At 39.8% G+C, this 21,875-nt stretch overlaps 1 protein-coding gene and 1 pseudogene across 10 annotated transcripts in view; one reads left to right on the top strand and one right to left on the bottom strand.

The window, feature by feature from the left end:
• Positions 1-1,514: 1,514 nt before the first annotated feature.
• LOC111551853 lies at positions 1,515-2,074 on the bottom strand (annotated as a pseudogene).
• A 7,128-nt stretch (positions 2,075-9,202) lies between these two features.
• TAX1BP1 (Tax1 binding protein 1) overlaps positions 9,203-21,875 on the top strand; it is a 92,034-nt gene continuing 79,361 nt past the window's right edge. For all 10 annotated transcript variants that reach the window (XM_023225907.3, XM_023225902.2, XM_023225900.3 and 7 more), the window contains exons 1-2: positions 9,203-9,376; positions 16,277-16,445. In XM_023225907.3, the coding sequence (XP_023081675.1) occupies positions 16,284-16,445 (162 nt within the window). In that variant the 5' untranslated portion in view covers positions 9,203-9,376; positions 16,277-16,283. The remainder of the gene's footprint in view (positions 9,377-16,276; positions 16,446-21,875) is intronic.

The following is a 21,875-nucleotide window of genomic DNA, read 5'->3' as shown; positions in this document are numbered from 1 at the left end:
CTGAGGAAGATTAGTACTTATGGGGGCAACTGCAAAATGAGAAGCCCACAAATGAAATTGAGAAGGCATACTGAAAGAAATAAAAGGAAGACCAGGATGCAATTGTATCCCAAAGGGGATAAGGAAAAAGTTTGAAGCAGGAAGGAGTGAACAATTCTATCATTAGAACTTCTTGGTTGAAAAGTTTGTGGAATAAGGTCTGAGAACTGAAAAGTAGGTTGGGAAATGAGGGTCATTGATGACCTTACTTACCGTGGTAACTTTCAGTGGACTGGTGGGGGTTGAGCACACTTTGTTTTTGGAGATAGAGTCTTGCTCTTGTCACCCAGGCTGGAGTGCAGTGGCACGATCTTGGCTCACTGTAACCTCCGCCTCCCAGGTTCAAGCGATTCTCTTGCCTCAGCCTCCTGAGTAGCTGGGACTATGGGCACCCGCCACCACACCCAGCTAATTTTTGTATTGTTAGTAGAGACAGGGTTTCACCACGTTGGCCAGGCTGGTCTGGAACTCCTGACCTCCGATGATCTGCCTGCCTCGGCCTCCCGAAGTACTGGGATTACAGGCATGAGCCATCATGCCCAGCCTGAGCACATTTTATGGGGTGAGGAATGCAAGATTAATGAACATGTAGCAGTATGAATTTTAGCCCACAACTCAAGCTTATAAAGAAGTATGTTTTAATATATTCCACCAATTCAATTTCTGTTTTGAGTCTCCATTCTAGTTTTTTTTTTTCCATTCAGGTTTCCATTTTTATTCAACTATAAGCAAACAGCACAATTAACGCGATATTCAGCAACTCCAGACCAGCTTTTCTGACCCCCATGAAGAACGATCAATTTAACAGACAAAGATGTAAGGATTCCTCCTAAGCTGTCAGCAAGCACTGCTGCCGGTCTCGATGGCCACATCCCAACAGCAGCAAAGCCACTCTCCCTCCTGCCTCTTCCAGGACTGCTCTTTAAAGGGGTCACAGCAACATGCTGATGCCTGTTGAGGCATCTGAGATGCACTGTGTTGGGGGTCCGCTTCAATGCCAGCCTCTGCTTGTCTAGGTGAGCGACATCACCATAAAAACACATTGTGTACCATTCTGGACTCAGGTTCACAAAGGCAGAGGCAACCAATCTTTTTTTTTTTTCTTTTTAAACCTCCCTTAAAGATTCTTTGATGCTTTGCTCTATCACTGTAGACCTGGTCTTTTTCCCACCCGATTTTTTCTTTTTTACATTCCAGGTTGCTATTTTCAGATTAACAATTTGATGACCCCATCACAGTACCAAAATATCCCCCACAATGAAGTTCAGATTTGATCAAAACATAAATCAGAGTGAGTGAGTAAAATTATAAAGGTCAGGCAGCAGGGAAAAGTCACCCTCAACCACCATCTGACTGGTCAGGTGTCGTCTGTGCCAAGCGGGGCAGGAAGAGGAGAAATCTATTATACATGTAACACTGAACTGGGAAACAGGGCTCGGGGCCTCCAGGACAGTTCCGGTCCCCAAGCTAACCCCCTACTTTCCAGACAGCTGCTCGTACAGTTTGGGCACATAGTCATCCCACTCGGCCTGGTAACACGTGCCGGCCACCGGGGTCCCGAGCTCGTACTTTTTATGGAAGGACGCCACCTTGAATTTTTCACGTTGGTCTCCAGATCGGTTGCTGAGGATGGGCTCGTCACACTTTAGATGCCTGGCCTGCTCGTAAACCAGCCAGACATAGTGGTGGAGGCCTGTGCCCTTGGGAGGCCCTGAGCCCACATAATCGGAGAGGACTGTGCCACTGCTGATGTCACTGCCCTTAATGTTGACCACCAGGAAATGATGCCATTCCCTGTATTTGGGATCCTTTCTGCTGGGAGCATCCGGGTCTGTCAGGACCAAGGTGTAGAGCTTCCCTGAATCAATACCATCCCATGAAATGCTGGTGGGTCTATTAACCTGGGTGGCGTCAGCACTTTGCCCAGCTCGTCCACCGCTGCCCCGGCGTAGGTGACATGCAGCGGGTGCTGCGTCTGCTCGTCCGCTTCTTGCAGGCTCTAGGGCCCGGACCACTTGCTGAGGTCCACCGGCATGGCGAGGCCAAGCAGAGTGTGCAGCCGGGAGTGCCACGGCAGGCTAGGAGCAGGCGGCAGCGGCGACGAGGGGGCCTCAGCACACTGGCCCGTGCGAGAGCAGGCGCCCCTGCCACCGCCCAGCCCCGCGCACCGCCCCGCTCCATTCTAGTTTTGTCAGGATTTTGAAATATTGCTCTGTACTAAGATAGGGTAGGGGATGTCTTGGAGACCTAGGAAGGTTAAACGAGCTGTGTGGTTTTGTCCACCTAGAGGTACCCTCCCATCCTCTCTGGCCCAGAGAAATCTGTTTCTAGAGTTGAGGGGGAGGAAAATGCTGGCTGTTCTCCCTCCACCTATATACCCCTGCCCTTTGCTTCTCCTCAAGCCATTTCTCTGCAGCCTGAATCCTCTCCCCATTTGTGGGGCTCGACAGTCTGGAAACAAAAGCCAGAAAGATTTTCTTTCTACCTCCTTTCTTCAAGGCAACACACATCTATGGGTGAAGGTTGGGAAAGTGGCAAGCTATACAAGGGGAAAATACCAAGAAAAATAGGTTAATATCTCAAATATATTATCACATCATATAGATTGATCCTTAAGAAGTTCAGCTGGGAAGGAAAGAAAAAAAATAGGATGCTAGTTGGAAGAAGATATGGGTTAAAAGGAGCTTCTTCCAGAATGACAGCAACTGTGCTTAAAGAAGCACAAGGAAGGTTCCTTACTTAAAGAGATCCTCCCCCCATGCATGGAAACCTTGCTCGAGAGACTCATTACTTTATGCTCGTAGGTCCTTTTTTGAGATCCTAAGACTTGCATTAAGTTCCTCGTAGGCACAGAGATTATTACTGAGCATCAGTTTTTTTTTTTTTTTCCCCCTGGATAAGACTGCTTGGTGCCCGAGGGGTGGGGCTGTTAAACCTGTGAAGGGTACCTGAAAAAGAGGAAAAAGTACAGAAAAAGAAAGATTCAGGAAGGGGAATTTTGTCTACTTACAGCTTGTCTTAGAACTTGCTATATCACACTACATAACCTCAGAAGCCAATTTTCACAATTAACTAATAAAATATATTACAAATTACTTTCTAAAGATGCTCAGCCTAAGTACTTAGTAATAATTTCATGTTTCCTTTTGTCCTCATGGCAGGATCAGCCTAGCCATGGTCTCTTGTGAGAATAAAGGCATTTCTTTCATCTATTAAACCCAATGCTAAATGGCAATAAATCATCATTCATTGAATTCTGCAACCTAAACTATACCTTACTGAAGAAATTCTAGCCCCTATGCATCATAATTAACATCAAGTAGCAGTAGAAAATTGCATTACAACAAACACCTACATTTTGGCAGCAACCCTACTTGGTTGGAACCAAATGAACTCTGAGCAATTACTTCAGGGGAAGAAAGAAAAATAAACAAGACAGGGTCTACCTATGAAGCTAAATGAAGCAGTAGAGTGGTTTGTCAGTCTGGGTCCAAATAGCAGAGAAAAACCACATAGGTCATATGAACAAGGAAAGTCTAATATAAAGAATTATTAACTATAACAAGAGATTGGAGTCGCAAGGCTAACGGGAGTAAAAGGAACTCTAAAAAATATAAGAATGGCTGATATAAGGAGAGACACTACCCCTAGGGCTGAGATAGACTGTCCAAGCAAGATCACCTCTCAGGGCTGACATCTAGGCCCTGAAGAGGGCACGGCCGTGGGTCCCTGAATAAAGTCCCACAGAGAAGTCTCACAGAGAAGTCCTTGTGTTGCTGAGCTGGTGAAACTTCTAGAAATTCACCTTTTGGAACTTGCCAGAAATCTACCATCTGGAACTTGCTAGAAATCTGCCCTCTGCATCTTGCTGGAAATATGCCTTCTGGAACTTGCTGGAAATAGATGGAACATGAGGGAGTACAATATAGACAATCCTTTCTAGAAGCAAGAAAGTTGCTTGTAAAGACAAAAGACAATAGGAGCTGGAAGGAAATAGGGAGCTGGAAAAGTTTTAAAAATTGAAGAGACTTCAGCATGTTTAAAAAGACAACGGAAAAGATCTCGTAGAGATGGGGGTCTTGAATATAAAAACGAGATCATGTAGAGTTCCTGAGAAGGTGGGAGGTGTTGAGATCTGTGAAATAAAAACATATTTGAGCCTAAAACTTTGATTTAGCCTTGGTTAAAATTAAACATTTGAAGATTATCTTAATAACATTTCCTTAAAATAATTTTTATTAACTTTAATTATCATTGACACACAGTGACTCACAAAATACAGGTATTTAATAAGAAACACTGGGAAGGAAGAATCTTGTTGACATAAATACCTTAAAAATTCAAAGTACTTTGCTGGCTATTACTCTTCTCAGTAAGATGAGGAAGAGAGGTTAGAGAATATTTACATTCTAGTGACCTTTTAGTTGCACAAGTAACAAAGAACACTGTTAGGAGCCAATGGGGCAAAAGTCTTTCTGAAATATAAACCTCTGCAGGCTCTGTTTCTTAGTATCATAAATTACAGTTTCTCTTTTTGATAGTGCAAGAAACTTCCCAAAACACTCTATTTTAACTGCAAAGTTTCTGCTTAGTATTTCCAGACGTAAACTTTAGTGTAAAGCGTGTGATGACCACAAAGTCTGTAACGCATTTGTTATAGGAAATTTTCTTTACTGTGCAAGGTAGGAAGTCAAGGGAGTTTACGGTGTTGGAAGTCATGTTAATGAAATTATAGCCTATGGACTCTAAGTTGGATACTGAGGGAAGTATTAAAAGAAGAAATGGACTGAGATGCTGATGAGTTTGAAAAACAGTTCTGCTGGGCATATCTGAATGAGCAAGTTAGAAGAATAGGAGGTTGTGGTCAAAGAGTAGGAGGCTTGCTTTTCAAGATGATGACAAGGGCCAAGGTGTGACCACAGAAATAGGTATCTAGAGTGGAGTGGAGTATTTGAGATGGGGGATTCAGGAAATTAAAATGCTGGGATGTTGGCCTTTTCATTTTAATCTCATCCAAGTAGACAATGAATGGCTTAGAATGGAGAAGGAGACTGTGCACTAGGTGACAGTCTTCACTGAATGAGGAACAGTGACTTGGAGATCAGAAGATGACAGCCACAGGGAGAGAAGATGGAGCATAACACAACAGTGTATACCTCAAAGGAGCAAAGGTGTTTTACAAGCATCTAGGTAGGTAATGGTTGGGAAACAAGGAGCAATGAGTACATCAATAAAATCTAATAGATAGGGAAAGAGAAAATAACCCTATTTTAGAGGGTTTGGAATCCTCTCTTTCTTTGCCTATCCAAAGCCTACCATTATTCAAATCTCATTTTTAAAGCCTCTCTTTTTAGATTGAGACCATCCTGGCTAACATGGTGAAACCCTGTCTCAACTAAAAATACAAAAAAATTCTCTGGGCATGGTGGCGCGCACCTGTAGTCCCAGCTACTTGGGAGGCTGAGGTGGAAGAATCGCTTGAACCTGAGAGGCAGAGGTTGCAGTGAGCCAAGATTGCGCCACTGCACTCCAGCCTGGGTGACAGAGTGAGACTCTGTCTTAAAAAAAAAAAAAAAAAAAAAAGCTCTCTTTCTAAAACAAAGGTTTACAAAGGGGTTGTTTTTTTTTTTTAATTAAGAATAATTTATACCAAATAATGTAAACCATTGTTCTAAGAAAGGAGAACAACTCATTTGCCTGGCTTTTAAAACCTGCTAATAAAATATGTCTATCTGAACTTTTTCAAAAATTTTCAATCCTTGTTTTGCTATCTAATTGTCCCATCTGTGCCTTTTAAATTATATTATTCTCACTATGTAAGCCTTTTCTTCATCTTTTCAAATCTTATCAGTCTTTTGAAGTTTAGAAACCAATCTCTTTTACAAAGTCTAGCTAATTTCAAAATTATTCTGTATATCTTTCTACTATATTTCTCAGAGTCCATTTCCTGCAAATTTGACAGTTATCTATACCATCCTGTAATATCTTGACCTGATTTTAAGCAGTTTCAGGGAAGAAACCATGCTTGATTCCTTGTTTTTCCCAGAGCACATAGTAAATGAACAAAACGCTCTTAGTAAGAAGCAACATGACACAATGGTGAATGCATGAACTTTGGAGGAAATTACTGTTTTTGGTTAACAATTTTCTTCCTGATTCCTTTGCCCGAGCTCTTAAATCCTGACTGGAAAGTCCTCCCCCTGTATCTCCTCATCAAAATCATACCTCACTTTAACAGTCCAGGCCTGCCTCTCCCATGAAAAGTGTACTGCTAACACCAGCCTGTACTTTCTCTCATCTCTGAATATCTGTCTTCTTATTCATTTATTTACACTTTAGTTACCTACATTTTCATGGGCTCATTTCTTTTCTTCCTTTTGCTATCATAAGTTCCTCTAATGAAAGAACACTGTTTTTTAAATATAGTCAGCATATTTTCCCAATCAAAACACAGGACAACTGCCTACAAACTACTTGAAATGGTAGTTGCTCCAGAAAAATCATGGGTTACTCACTGATTTACTTTCCAATAATTCTCTCAATAGGTCTGCAATCCCTTATTCACCATTTTGAAATCTGAAAAGCTCTGAAAATTGGCCGGTGCGGTGGCTCACGCCTGTAATCCCAGAAGGAGAATAGCTTGAACCTGGGAGGCAGAGGTTGCAGTGAGACAAGATCTTGCCACTGCCCTCCAGCCTGGGTGACAGGGTAGAGGGCAGAGACCCCGTCTCAAAAAAAAAGCTCTGAAAATCAAATGTTTTCTTAACATTTGGTGGCAAAACCTGTTTGACCTGACTCATTTGTCATTAAAACTTGACCTGAACCCAAGGGCAAAGTGGCAGAACCTGACCTGAAAAACTTGATCTGAAGTGAGACTATATACCTCATTTATCTTAGTGTGATATTCATAATTGTTCTGGAAAAAAAAGTTGACTGTGGATGCTGTCCCAGATAGTGAGGAATGTCACATAAAACACACCTCTCTAAAGTCTGAAAAATTCTGAATTCTGAAATCCCTCTGGCAGAAGGATTTCACTTAAAGGAAGTGAATCCATATCTCTTCTAGCTGTAGTCCACTGCCATACACATAATAGGCTAACTTTAAGAAATTCAGTTAAAGCCGGGTGCAGTCACTCATGCTTGTAATCCCAGCACTTTGGGAGACTGAGGCAGGCGGATCACCTGAGGTCAGGAGTTCGAGACCAGCCTGGCCAACATGGAGAAACCCTGTCTCTACTAAAGATATAAAAATTAGCCCAGCGTGGTGGTGTGCGCCTGTAATCCTAGCCACTGGGGAGGCTGAGGCAGGAGAATTGCTCGAACCTGGGAGGTGGAGGTTGTAGTGAGCCGAGATCATGCCACTGTACTACACCCTGGGTGACAGAGTGAGCCTCTATCTCAAAAAACAAACAAAAAATCCAACCCTCCCCCCACCAAACCAAACCCAGAAATTCAATTAAATACTAAGAGGGTATCTATTTATCTTGGTGGGAAAAATGTGGTGTAAAAATTAAAGGATCATTATTAAAATGAGTGAAGCAAGTTAAAATTCCAGAACAAATACCTTCCTGGGGAAAATAAGGTCTAAAAATTCAAGAAATTATTAAGAATAACAAAGTAAAAAAAAACCTGTGAAAATGTCTTTCGAGACCAGCCTGACCAACATGGCAAAACCCCGTCTCTACTAAAAACACACAAATTAGCCAGGCGTGGTGGCTGGCGCCTGTAATCCCAGCTACTTGGGAGGCTGAGGCACGAGAATCGCTTGAACCCGGGAGCGGAGGTTGCAGTGAGCCGAGATTGCGCCACGGCACTCCAGCCTGAGCAACAAGAGTGAAACTCCGTTCCCCCCGCCCCCCCAAAACTTTCAATTGTGATTTTTATTAGGCATACTGTTTTTCTGATTTCATTAACTGAAAATTAGTGGTAATTAAAAATTTATTACATGTGAATAGGAATATGATTTAAACATACAAGGAGTGACATCTCTGACAAATTGTGCTTATAAAGTTCACTGCTATGTTTACATTTCTTAAGGGACACAGTTATTTCTACTACCAGAAGGCTGCTACCAGTAACGCGAGTGATAACTTATGTTGATTATTCACACCGTTTTCTTCATCCATAAAATAAGGCGACTGGGACTAAATGACCTGTTAAGGTTCTTCTGAAATTCTATGATTAAGTATAGTACCCAGCACAAGACCAAGTTAAAAAATGTCAATACATAGGAAAGAAATCAGTCAGTAAATACTGAGAACCTGTATTATCAAAGCTAATGTCTTCTGAAATAACTGGAAGATGAAAGTATATGAAAGATAATTTTGAATGTTCTGCATTTAGAATGTGCTTAAACATTTAATGCGATCTAATTTACATATCCTGTCAGGTGCTATTGCAAGTTTTATCAGGGTTTTATGGCAACAGACGAATATGACGAATTTGGATGGGACACACTGGCTTCTGTGAAGTTACGATTCAAACTGAATGTCTAATATAGGAAGGCAATATATACAAAAGGCAAAAGTGATTTTAGAAATAACAGAACGCGGGACAAAATTCACACACGGAAAATGATACGGATAACAAAAGCCGGTAACTCACAGAAATGCGGATAGAAAAGAGGCCTCTCTGCTGGAGCGAGAGCAAATAGAATCAGTTGCATTAGAACTGAAAGGCTCCTAGGAACTTTTCGTGAACAAAACTTCGTAGTCAAAAAAGCACAGGACTGGGCCAGGAGTTGAGAGACAGTCTTGGAGTTCAGGGGTTTGCAGCCCTAGCCGTGTGGTAACTCCCTGGCTTCTCTGGCTATATCCTTATCTATAAAATCGGTGGGTTAGTTTAGGCCGAATGAGACGCAGGAAGGGACACGGTACTGTTCATGGACCTCTGAGCTGCCCTTTCCACATCGCGAGAGAGTTACTTAAATCTCTGGTGTGTTTCCCCATTTCGTATGTCAAAATAATAATATAAAATCAGAATGTAAATCCAGACGCATTGTTTTTCTGCGATTAAGTTGCTGAGCGAAAATGGCAAGCTCGAAGGAAGGCGAGAACCAGCCTGCCTGCGAGAAGCAGCACGCCTGGGCCCAGCTTCGCGTCCCGGGACGGAGCGGGCTAGGGGCGTGTCGTCGCGGAGCGGCGGGGCGAACGCTCCAGGAGGCGGAAGAGACCGCCCCATGGGCGGAAGTGACGCAAGGCCTACTGTCGGCTGTGAGGGTAGGTGTAGCCGGTCTTTGGGGTTGGCGGTAGTGGCGGAAGAGGTTCGGCGGTTGATGGCGGATCAGGATCGGAAGCCTGTGTAACTTTCTCCCTTGGTCCGGGAGTCTTTCCTCTGGGTAAGGCGCCTCCCCGGTCCACCCCAGCGCCTTGTGCGGGGCGGACCCCAGCTGCATCTCTTTTAGGGGTCGTGCTACACCCCTCTGCCCCTGTACTGTAGGGGCCTGGCCGGTCTCGGGAGAGGTCTCAGTGGTGACGAGGCTTTCCTTCCCGAGGACAAACCTTTCCTTCCGGACTGCGATTGTGACGGGGGTGTGGGCGACTCGAATCAGCTGTAGAGTTTTGGAATAGCAACGGGTGGCCGCCCCACGCGGAGGGAGACCCGCGGGACAGGCCTTCGAGATTTGGAGGAGGCGTGTGGGACGGGTGCCCTTGGCTGGGGACGAGTGACGCTGGCGACCACCGAAGGAAAAGCTTCTGGTGTCCAAGGCTCAACTCCGGGATGACTGTTTTGAGGGCCATGTGGGTGTTACCGGCGCAGTAAGCTGAGAAAACACGTAGGTCGCGTCTGAGAAGGACGCTGGGGTTTGCCTCTGCGGAGAGAAACCCAGCTGTTTTGGTTTGAGTCGCGGGTGGCGAAGGGGGCGGAGACTCCCTGCGCCGCCTACTTTTGAGGGCCGCGGGCGGAGTTGGCTGTTCTGGCTGATCTCCTGCTTCACCTGGAATCCTTTCCCCACCCCGCCCCAACACCCCGTAGGTTCGCGAGGTGTGGACTAGTCCCGACCGACCTGCATTCCTCGCTTAGGGAATCTGTGGCTAGAGTTTAGCGTGCGTGTGTACACCTTATTAGTAAAAAATAGAGCTTAGCATGCGTTTGTGTGGGTGTGTGTACACACCTCTTTGGTAAAAGTTTTGTTGGACAACACTGGCATATGACTTTAGACGTACAGTGTTAGATTTCCGGTTTCACACAGTGGTTATGAATTGCTATTATGTTAGGCTTTAGATGGGAAAATCTTAATTTTTCAACTGTCTGCATTCTGCTGATGTTAAAATTTCTACGAGCTGTGCACGAACAATTACTAGTTACGAGTTTGGTGCTTAATTCCAAAAGGATTTAAAGAGATTATTTGAATAGAAACTAAAAGTGGGTCGATTGTCCTCAGTGCTTTTCGGGTTTAGAGAAGGAGCTGAGGACAGCCTTTCTCCTTCGTTCTGTTCTTTTCAAGGGTAAACTTGAAGTATTGTTTGATGATGCCGACTTCTAATAAGGTTTTATTTATTTATTTTTCAAGCTGTTCAACTTCAAATAACATCTTATTGTAGTTTTTGTTTTATAGCCATCACGTTCTTCTTTTTTTTTTTTTTTTTCTTGAGACGGAGTCTTGCTCTGTCTCCCAGGCTGGAGTGCAGTGGCACCATCTCTGCTCACTGCAACCTCCGCCTCCCAGGTTCAAGCGATTCTCCTGCCTCAGCCTCTTGAGTAGCTGGGATTACAGGCGCGCGCCACCGCGCCCGGCTAATTTTTGTATTTTTAGTAGAGACGGGGTTTCTCCATGTTGGTTAGCCTAGGGTCGAACTCCTGAGCTCTTGATCTGCCCGCCTCGGCCTCCCAAAGTGCTGGGATTACAGGCGTGAGCCACTGCGCCTGGCCCATCACGTTCTTAAATTGTAGACCGCTGTTTGTAGTTCTCACTGCAGCCATGTTTGTAGAATTAACCAGTAAATATCTTTTCCATAACAAAAGTAAAATTTTGGAATTCAAAGTTTCAACCTTTTTAATGTTGTTGAAATAATTATGAAAGATCCTAACGATGCTCCTTGTATACTTCTTTTGGGGACTTTATTGTTTTCTTTTGGAATGGATATGTAAAATCTGGGCTTTATGCATTTCTGTCTTTTTAAAGCTTATTTTGTCCCAAATAAACCTTCAGAAGAAGATGAAAATGTCCTCTCCCCTAATATATGTGGGCCAAGGTCATAGCATTTTAGAAACCAACTTATAAAATCTAAAAAGTAAGTAAAAGTGGTGCGGGTGCACCTGAGCGGAATGTTTTGGCACTCAGGTGTAAAGGATTCTGGAAATAGGGATGTCTGCAAGGGTGCAAGTTAATAGAGTGGGGCCTTTGCTTTTGCCTCCTAGAAAAATTGCTGATTACATTTTTTTGAAAGCAGAGGTCTGTTTACAGTTAAGTTTTTCTTTCTTTGAGCCACAGTGTGAATAATTGGAAACTGTTTGAATGCTGGACGTTTTTTGCTTTCATATGTTTGCGTGTCCTGTCGGACTGAAGTTTGGAGATAATTCTAAAGGTTTTTTAGCTGAGGATGTGAAAAACTTTCGGTAACTGTCAACCATTACCTGAATTATAACACTTCTAAAGATACAAAGTGTTCATATTCTAAAATGCAGTGTTTCTGCTGCAGTAGGTCATATGTGGAGTGTTACTAATCTGTTTCATTTCTTTATTTGCTTTGGTTTTCCTATTACGGAAATTTTCAAACATGCACAAAGGAGAATGAACAGTAAAATGAACTGACACTTTACTAATCTTGTTTTATTACCCCCTCTAACATTTATTTTTTTCCCCTGGAGTTTTTAAAGCAAATCTTAGACATCAAGATGTTTCACTTACAGTTAGTTTAGCATCTTTAACTGATAAGGACTTTAGAAAAACACGGAATTGCCATAATTATATTATCACACATAACAAAATTATTTTTGAATTCTAATTGTTAGGACTGGCAAATTGTATTTAATATTTATCTAAATTAAAAAGCTTAATTTGGCTTCATATGTTTAATGTACAGAAGTTCTTACTATGGTCTATTTTTTAGTAAGTTCACTCAGGCTTATATTTTTGGGCTAAAGTAAAACAAGTATTGGGAACCACTGGAAAAATACTACCACAAAAGTCAAATCTGTTTTGGGGTTGAAAAAGTTCCAAGAGGAGTAAGTAAAGATAACGTTGAAATGCTTCCCCACCCCCACCCCATGTTTATTTTAGCTGTATACATAACTGAGTGCCCACTATGTATTATTTATCTTTTTTATCGACATTAATGCATTTGCAAAATAATAAAATTGGAATTTAGACCAAAGACTCTATAATATACAGTTTATAGCATAACACATAAAGAAATTCTAGAGGCATCGGAGTTTGAGGGAATGTAGGAGGAAACCTGAAAGAGGGCACTGTAGTCAGCATGTGTAAGCATTTCTGACTTTGTTTTCCAGCCAAATGTGTCTGGTCCCTTGATTGTTGACTGGACGTTTTGTACTTATCCTTGGCTTGCCAACTTACTATACTCCTATTTGTGGAGATGCACTTAGAGAAGGGGAATCAGAATTTGACATGGTAAAGCTGCTTGCTTCTACTTTCCTTTTTGTGTAGGGAGTGTACTTCTGTCCAACTGAGACTAGGTTTGTACTTTTTCTCAGGATGTTAGTGAAGCTACACTTCCCAGCCATTACCACAAGGTGATGCAGTGACTTTGCATATTATTTCTCCACTCCCATGCGACCTTGACATTCTCAGTGAATTCCAACATTTTTATAAGCTTGCCTGTCTCTTCAGTCTGTTATCTGTAGGAGGAGTGAACCAGAGGAACTATGTGGGAATTAGAAATTTTATTATTTAAAATGGGTTGATTAATGACATAATTATATTTAGATTGCATTCATCCATGTAAACTTTTTAAATGATTCGTAGCTATATTTTAATAAGGAATAAAAAATGACAAGGTACTGGAATGACTTTTGTAAAATACTTCTATAATTATAGCAATTAAATTTTAAAAAGATTGGAGTGTTGGAGAGAGATTAATGAAGGCGATTAATAGGATAATCACAAGTTATTTTACTTTTCAGACTTGTAAACATTGTGAATACTATATTTTAAAGTGAAATACTAGTGTTTTCTATGAGAAAATGTGAAATTCGGGGGAGGGTTTAAAAATGGAATTTCTGGTTAATAGGGCTATTTAAAACAATAGAAATAATACATTTATATATACTTGTAAAAATTCAAACAATAAATTGATGTAAAATTTAAAGTCCTTAAGTCTTGTTTTTATACACATCCCTTATAAGACTATTAACTCTATAGAGTATACTTCGTGAGTTCCTTTTGATGCATCTGTAAACATGTACAAATACATATATGTATACCTATGTGCTATTTTGTACCTCAAAAACTTCAGTGAAGTAAAAGTATAAGGTTGGATTGTGGATTTTTAAAAACTGTTTTAATTGAGGTTAACAGAAGTTTAAACACTTTTGCCTTGTCTTATAAAAAAAATTGTTACAGCTTTGTTGTTTAATTTATTTTAGGAAATGGCAGGTTAAATTTTAAGAAAAAAGTATTATCCTTAATCAGGTTTTGATTAAAAACATGGGACGTTTATTCTAAGCTAGTTTATTTCCTTCATACTGAATGTCTTTCTCAAAGGAAGTGTGTTCACTCGCTTCATAGAAAAATATTTTCTTGATTCAGTTTTGGTAGTTGTATCTAATAGATGTTGGTTCAGTTGATTTAGCTATAGTTTCTTTTGTTGGTATCTTATAACCAGTAGTGACTTTTTTTTTTTTTTTAAAGAACTGGAATTGGTGTTTTTTTCTCTTTGTGAAGCCACTGACTTGAAAAGAGATTATCATTAATGACTTCATTAATATGACCTCTTTGGGAGCCCAAATTCAACTCAAAGAAACAAAATGATAGAACTCTTCAGTTATTTTAGGCAGAGTTCTCCAGTGTTTGTAAATGCTACCTTTTCATTTTTCCGATGGCTTTAGTTTACCAGGTAGAGAGTATACATAGTTAAGTCTTTCCATGAAATATGGTTGCTGGTAGCAAAGTCCCTTTGTTAGTGCAGAGGTAAAGGAGGATTGCTACTGAATATACTCTTTATCTTGGAATGCTTGCAAACCTCAGGTAGGGAGAGGCTGACAACTAGCCTGATACTCTACAGTGGTTTTCAGGTTCATGATTAACAGTCTCTTTTTGGAATATTCATTATATTCAGTACAGCAGGACTTTGGCCGTAACAGAAGCGGAGGGGACATAAGAAGAAAGTTGGTATTTTTTAAAGTGCTTATTATTACAAAACTTTAAAAATTTGCCTTAGTATTTCAAACAGGTCAGCAAAAGAAACAGTTGTAAAAGCACACTGTTTCAGATCTTAGCAATAAGCCTTCTTACTAATGGCTAAAATATGAGTAGAGCCTTACTGCTGTGCTTGCTCTGTAGAAACTTCATTGATTTGTGAAGTAAATTAGATTAATTTGGTTAGCAAAAATCTTGCCCCAGTTTTCCCCATTATTACAGAGATGCCTGTTTTAATGACTCAAGCAAGTGCGGTCAGGACAGTCATAGTTTCTTATGTGTATTGTAGAATTAGTGATTATACTGAGCCTGTGACAAACTCTGCAGATTTTTTTGGGTAAATCCTCATTTGTTTCTGTTTTCTCAGAAGTAGAGCACAAAATAGGGAAAACATTTGGATCTTGCATTTTTTTTTTTTTTTTTTTTTTTGAGACAGAGTCTCGCTCTGTCGCCCAGGCTGGAGTGCAGTGGCGGGACCTCAGCTCACTGCAAGCTCCGCCTCCCGGGTTTACGCCATTCTCCTGCCTCAGCCTCCCAAGTAGCTGGGACTACAGGCGCCCGCCATCTCGCCCGGCTAGATTTTTGTATTTTTAGTAGAGATGGGGTTTCACCGCGTTAGCCAGGATGGTCTCGATCTCCTGACCTCGTGATCCGCCCGTCTCGGCCTCCCAAAGTGCTGGGATTACAGGCTTGAGCCACCGCGCCCGGCCGGATCTTGCAGTTTTTATAATCTGCTTTCACCATTCATCCGCTATACAGTGCTTGGTGTTTACTAAGCCAGTGAGCGTTCATGAATCTCTAATAGATTTTCAACAGTATGTATTTTATTAACACTACATTTCTATTTTTATTTTTAAATATAAGTTTATTTTAATCAGTAAACATGTGGACAGGGTACATGAATACTAGCAGTCGAAGTAGGATCATTGGACCTAGGATGAAATGATAGGTTTTTTGTAGGTAGAGAAGAACAAATAAGCTGAGCCATTTCAAGTAGACCAGTTAAGATTTTACATAGTTCGAGAGATTTGAACAAGCTTGTACCAGAAGCCCAAGAAGACAGGCTGGGTCTGGGATCTGTGGAAATGAGTGAGAGTTAGTAGTAGAGACTTAAGTTGTTGGATAGTGGTTCTCTTTTCTGGTTGCATACAGGATTGAGATTACTTGGGGAGATGTGGGGGCAGGGATATGTATATTCGTATACACACCGACAGACACACATGCACACACTCCCAGGCCCCACTCCCAGAAAGTTGTTGTCATCTATTTTTTTTTTTTTAAAGGCCCCTAATGATTCTAATGTGTAACCAGGGTTGAGAAATGCTGGTCCAGGGGATTTAGAAGGGCAGGAATGTAGGCACAGAGATGTTAGCATCAGGTTTAGTTATAGGATCCCAAAACCTAGGGAGAGGGGAAGAGATGAATAGGATGGGCTAGGTTAGGGAGGAAAATGATGAAGCTCAAGGGTTCTCATAGGAAGGAAAAGTTAATTGACCCATAGCCAATAAAATACTGACTTTTAATTGTCCTTGTTTCTGTTTCTAGTGTTCGTTACTAGGAGCCAGCAGGTTTATATTGGCAGCATGTGCACGAAAACAGCTCTGGTTCATTTGGTTTTGATTCAGATAGAAGCAGAGGGCTAGGCTTTCCAGGAGAGTTGAATTTTTGGTTTGGTTTTTTAACTTTTAAATGCCCATATAACTTTCTGAGCCAAATGGGCTTTAGTTATTTTCCAGTTTGTCTGTATTTTTATATTTAATCATATTTTTAAGAAGTTGCAGTATTTACAAAGTATATATTTTCTTAATTATGACATGCAAATATTCATGAAATTTATATTAAATATTATGTATTTTCTGAAGGCATAAGTTTATTCTTAGTTGGTATAATTTAACTTGTATGAATTACTTGTTTCAGATTCACAATGACATCCTTTCAAGAAGTCCCATTGCAGACTTCCAACTTTGCCCATGTCATCTTTCAAAATGTGGCCAAGAGTTACCTTCCTAATGCACACCTGGAATGTCATTACACCTTAACTCCATATATTCATCCACATCCAAAAGATTGGGTTGGTATATTCAAGGTAAGAAAGCTTTCTGAATATGTTCTCCATGTAAACACTTTTAATTTTCTTTTAAAACAGATTGATAAGTAGCTTGTACTTGCCTTTTCTTAACTCTGCATTAAGACTCATTTTTGTAAACATCACCATGAAATATTTAACAGTGGGAAGTAGATAAAATGAATGTTGGGAACTCCATTTCACCAGATTTTCCTCTCTCTCATCAAAAAGTTTACCTTCACTTAAGGACTTGTGAAAATTTTTTCAGAATCTTCTTTTCCTATTTTCTCTGTTCATTACCTGAAAAAAAATGATCTTTTTCTTTGGGTTCTTATATTATTTACTGTATTTTCCAGTCATTTGAAATTAATTTTATACAGCTTGACAGCCATGTTATTATCCCTTCTACTGTTGTCCTGCATGGCTTAAATATTGCTCAGATTGTATTACACCGTTTTAAGAGTATTCTGTTTGTATTACACAGTTTTAAAGTATTCTGTTTAACATGACTGAATAGTAAACTCTTTGATGGCAGGAGTTCCAGTTCTTATGTTTTATGAGTGATTTTGTATAATACTTTCTTGAAAATAAAGGTGATCATTACAGTGGTACACCTCACTATGCAGGATGTTTTCTGGCAATTTTAACTCTTCAGAATGTAGTGGAAAACCAAAACCTAAGAGTGTCCTCTGAGCAGTCAAAATAATGTCATGAATGTCCAAACAGTAAAACACATTCACTTTTCTCCTGTGTTATTCTGTATTCTTCCTCAGAATCAGTTTGTTTTATTTTAGTTAGGATTTTTATGGGCTTGATATTTTGATTGTCTAATCTGTATAAAGTTAAACAACAAGGAAGAAAGAAATGAATGGCTGCTAGAAATTAGGCACATTGAAAGTCTCTAGAAGTAAAAGTCCAGCCTGATGGGAAGGCAGAAAAACATTTGGACAAAACAAAGTTTTGGCATTTAACGACTTTTAGTTCTTTTCTTTGAATTCCTCATTTCTTGATGTTTCTGAATGCAACATAATAGTTATTTACTGTAGTTATTTACCATTTATTTACTTTTTGTGTCAGTTTTTTAGGCTTGTCAGATCCCAAAATGGAGAAACATTCATTGTAACAATTTTATGAAATCAGTAGTAGTTTTTAAATTTTATTTCTTATTTTTTGAGACAGGGTCTTATTCTATCACTCAGGCTGGAGTGCAGTGGTGGGATAGTGGCTTACTGCAACCTGACCTCCTGGGCTCAAGTGATCCTTTCCCTGCAGCCTTCCAAATAGCTGGGATTATAGACACACCACGCCTGGCTAATTTTTAAATTTTTTTGTAGAGATAGGGTCTCATTATGTTGCCTAGGCTGGTTTTAACTTCCTAGGCTTGAGTGATCCTCCGTGTCCCAGCCTCCCAAAGTGCTGGGATTACAGGTGTGAGCCACCGCACCTGGCCTCAGTAGTAGTTTCGATTTTATGGGAGATACTGGTATCAAGTTAAAGATACTGATTGAGAATTGGTGTTTTCTGTAGTAACAGAGCAGAATGGAAGAAAACAGAAATGTGATTGAGGAAAAAAGAAGGGCATTTCCAGCAGGAAAATGGTACAGGTTGAACATCCTAAATCTGAAAATCTGAAATCTGAAATGCTTTGAAATCCAAAACTTTTTGAATGCTGACATGTGTGCTAAGAAAATGCTCATTGGAACATTTTATGTTTTGCATTTGGGATGCCCAACTAGTAGGTATAATGCAAATATTCCAAAAATCTGATGACAAATTTAGAAATCCAAAGCACTTCTGGTCTCAAGCATTTCGGATAAGGGATACTGAATCTGTATAAGCAGAGGCTCGGAGGTAGGAATGTTCATGAGAATGAGTAAGTCAGTTTACAGCATAAGCTTCAGTTAGGGAAGTTGTGGAAGATGAGATTGGAGATAAGTTTCATTCTGTCTATGGAAGACCTTCAGTGTTAGACAGTTTATAGACTTTTTTCTAAAGGGCAGTGAGAAGTCTTTGTATATGTATGGGTTGTTTGAAAAATTATGTTTCAGGAAGATGAATTACTACCTTTTTCCTGCAGACTCCTTTTTTATTTCTTGTATTTTTTCATTTTTTAACAGCCGAAAGCCTGTGACTTTCCCTTCAAATCCAAACATCACTTTTAACCATTTTATTACTTACATATTTCTAAATCCTTAATATCACTGCTCTAGTTCATGCCTTCCATATTTTTTACCAAGACTATTGCAATAGGTCACCTGTTTTACCCACTTTTATTCTTGTCCTCTAACCTTTGTTTTTTAACTGCTCTATATAAGCTGTAAAATGGAAACCTGAACATGTCTTTCTCTTATTTGAAACTCTTCATTGGTTCTTCATCATCTATGGAATAATGCCAAGACCAAATAACCTAGAGCCATACAGGGCTCCTGTATAAGATTTAATTTCCAGCTTCATTTTTGGTCATTCCTGCTGCTGCTTTTTTGCTTTGGTAATGCTGAACTATACTTCTTTCATTGTGCACTTTAAGGATTGTAAGTTTTCTCTCAGCTAAAAAGAAAAAATCTTCTGTTTAATACTTTTTCCATCCTTTTTGCCAGGATAAAACTTTAAAACTCAATAGGAAGTTCAAGCATGTAGTAAAAATTTCAGGTAATACAGGAAGGCTCAAGGAAGAAAATAATCATGCTTAACACTTTTACCTAGTGTTAACTGTTGTTAACATAATGGTATATAGCTACATGTAATAAAATTACAAATAATTATACACATGCATAATGTGTGTGTAATAAATATATACACACATACTACTGATGCATCATAGTGTGTGTATATATTCATTGAACCAGTTTCTTCTTATTGGAATTTACGTTGTTGCTAAATGCTTATCATTAATATGTAATAAAGTATTAATGTGTACCTATCTTCATTTTGTCTACTTATTTCATAAGGTAAGTTCTTGGAAGTAGAATCACCATGTCTATGGCATTGTATGTTTTTAAGCACTTTATGTGTACAGCAAATTGCGCTCTAAAGTGATTTTGATAGACACCATATTGACAGGCAGGCAGGAAGAGAGTGCCTGGGTAGCGATTGTAAGGGAGGAGGAATGAAGATGGGAAAGTGGTATGCTTGAGAAAGTGTTAAGGAATTTGATTTGCTTGGGACAGCTATCAATTAAAAATTTATTATTATTATTTTTTCTAGAGATGGGGTTTTGCCATGTTGCCCAGGCTGGTCTCGAACTCCTGGGCTCAAGCAATCCACCTGCCTCAGCCTACATAAGTGCTGGGATTGATAAGTGCTGGGATTGTAGGCATGAACCACTGTGCCCAGCTGCAGATACCAGTTTTAGAAGATGGATGGGAAAGGTTAGTTTGGATCATGTTGTAGATTGTTTTAATATTTGAGGGATAGTTTTTAAGCAAGGAGTAATAAAGTTTAGAAGTGAAGCTTAATCTTATAGTGCTGAGTATGATAAATTGGAATTTGAAGAGAATGGAGGTAAAGAGAACGTTTAGACTATCCTAATTTTCTATGTGAAATAGTGAAAGCCTAAAGTGGAGAAGGAAGTAAGTTGTGTGTAATAATCCATAAATAGAATTCATAGGATATGTCAACAGTCAATTGAATTAGGACTGGCACTCATTCTACGGCGTCTCAGTAAGGAGGAGCAAGGTCATGTGTTAAAAGTTGGGGAGGGCTTGAGTATAGATAATTGTCCTTGCTACTGTGGAAGAATGTCACAGGGAATTGGAGTAGCTTAACCAGAAGATTACTAAGCAGCAATTTTATGACTTTCTCCAGAGAGATTCAGCATTTGGAATTGTGTCAAGACTGCCAGAAGTGGCTGTCATTCAAACTGGGTGTTGGAAAAGGGTGGGAATGGGAAGGGAAGAGGACAAAGGATACTATGGTGGTTTTGAGTATATTATTGAAATGATTGACTGATAGTGAAGTCCAGGTTGGGTAGGGAAATGAGTGAAGCCAAACAAGGGATATAGACTGAGTAGGAGGTTTTTGTTCCTTTTAGTTTTTTTTACTTCCTCTGCAGTATTGATTGATTCGTTTTAATTATAATGAAAATAAACATATAACTTATGTTTATTATTTTATACGTTCACCTCTCATCTGAGCATTATACTCCCTATTTTACAGATGATGGAACTGAGGTCCAGAGATTAAAGTGACTTGTTCAAAGTTATCCATTACACATTGGAGCTGAGATTTGAACCTTATGTAAATTGGCATTCAATAATTATTCTCTGGCTGTTTGGTTGAGCTATCAGATTATTCAGAATTAACAACAGAGTTGCTAATAAGTTCAGCGTGGATTTTCTTTAGTGACAGAATTGAAGTAAAATTACAGGAAAAGATTCAGAATTGAAGTAAAATTACAGGAAAAGATTTAGAACTGCACCTGATGCAGGCCAGGCACAGTGGCTCACGCCTGTAATCCCAGCCCTTTGGGAGGCTGAAGCGGGCAGATCACTTGAGGTCAGGAGTTTGAGAACAGCCTGGCCAAAATGGCAAAACCCTGACTCTACTAAAAATACAAAAACTAGCCAGGTGTGGTGGTGTGTGCTGGTAATCCCAGCTACTCAGGAGGCTGAGACATGAGTATCACTTGAACCCAGGAGGTGGAGGTTGCAGTGAGCAGAGATTGCACTAGAGCACTCCAGCCTAGGCGACAGAGCAAGATTCCGTCTCAAATAAAAAAATAAAAAGAACTGCACCTGATGTCATATCTTTATTATTAAACCAACATTAATTGCAATAAAACATTATATGTTACATTATATTTGAGTTTTGTTCTGTTTTGTGTTTATGAATTTGATTTGGTCTTAGTTGTATAAGTACATAAGCATGAGGAATTGGTGTATGTTTAGATTTATGCTTTGTACAAATTAAATTACCTTACAGTGAAAGACCCCCAGTGGATACCTGAAATTACAGGTAGTAATGAACTCTGTTTACATTGTACTTTTCTGATACAGTCATACCTATGATAAAGTTTAATTTATAAATTAGGCACAGTAAGAGTTAACAACAATAACTAAAAATAGAACAATTATAACATGTAATTGTTATATTACCTGATACCTGGCCTGCATCATTAGCAACTCTGTTGCTAATTTTGAATAATCAGATCTTTCACTTAACCAAACAGCCAGAGTAAAAGTTATGTGAATGTGGTTTCTCTCACTCTCAAAATACCTTACTGTACTATACTTACTTATTTTGGGGTCTGGTTGACCTCAGGAAACTAAAACCATAGAAAGTGACACCTTAGATAAAGGATGACTACTGTAGTAACATTAAAAGTCCATGAGTTTTTTTTTTTTTAAACTTTAGAGTCTTAGAATTCTCACATCTCCGAGATACTGTTCTAATTGGAATTCTCACATCTCCGACATACTGTTATAGTTGAGGAAATTGGAAGTGCAGAGTGGT

The sequence above is a fragment of the Piliocolobus tephrosceles genome, chromosome 8 (assembly GCF_002776525.5).
Source record: "Piliocolobus tephrosceles isolate RC106 chromosome 8, ASM277652v3, whole genome shotgun sequence".
NCBI classification, from domain to species: Eukaryota; Metazoa; Chordata; class Mammalia; order Primates; family Cercopithecidae; genus Piliocolobus; species Piliocolobus tephrosceles.
Note: the sequence above shows the minus strand (reverse complement) of the source record. Positions and strands in the feature narration are given on the sequence as shown.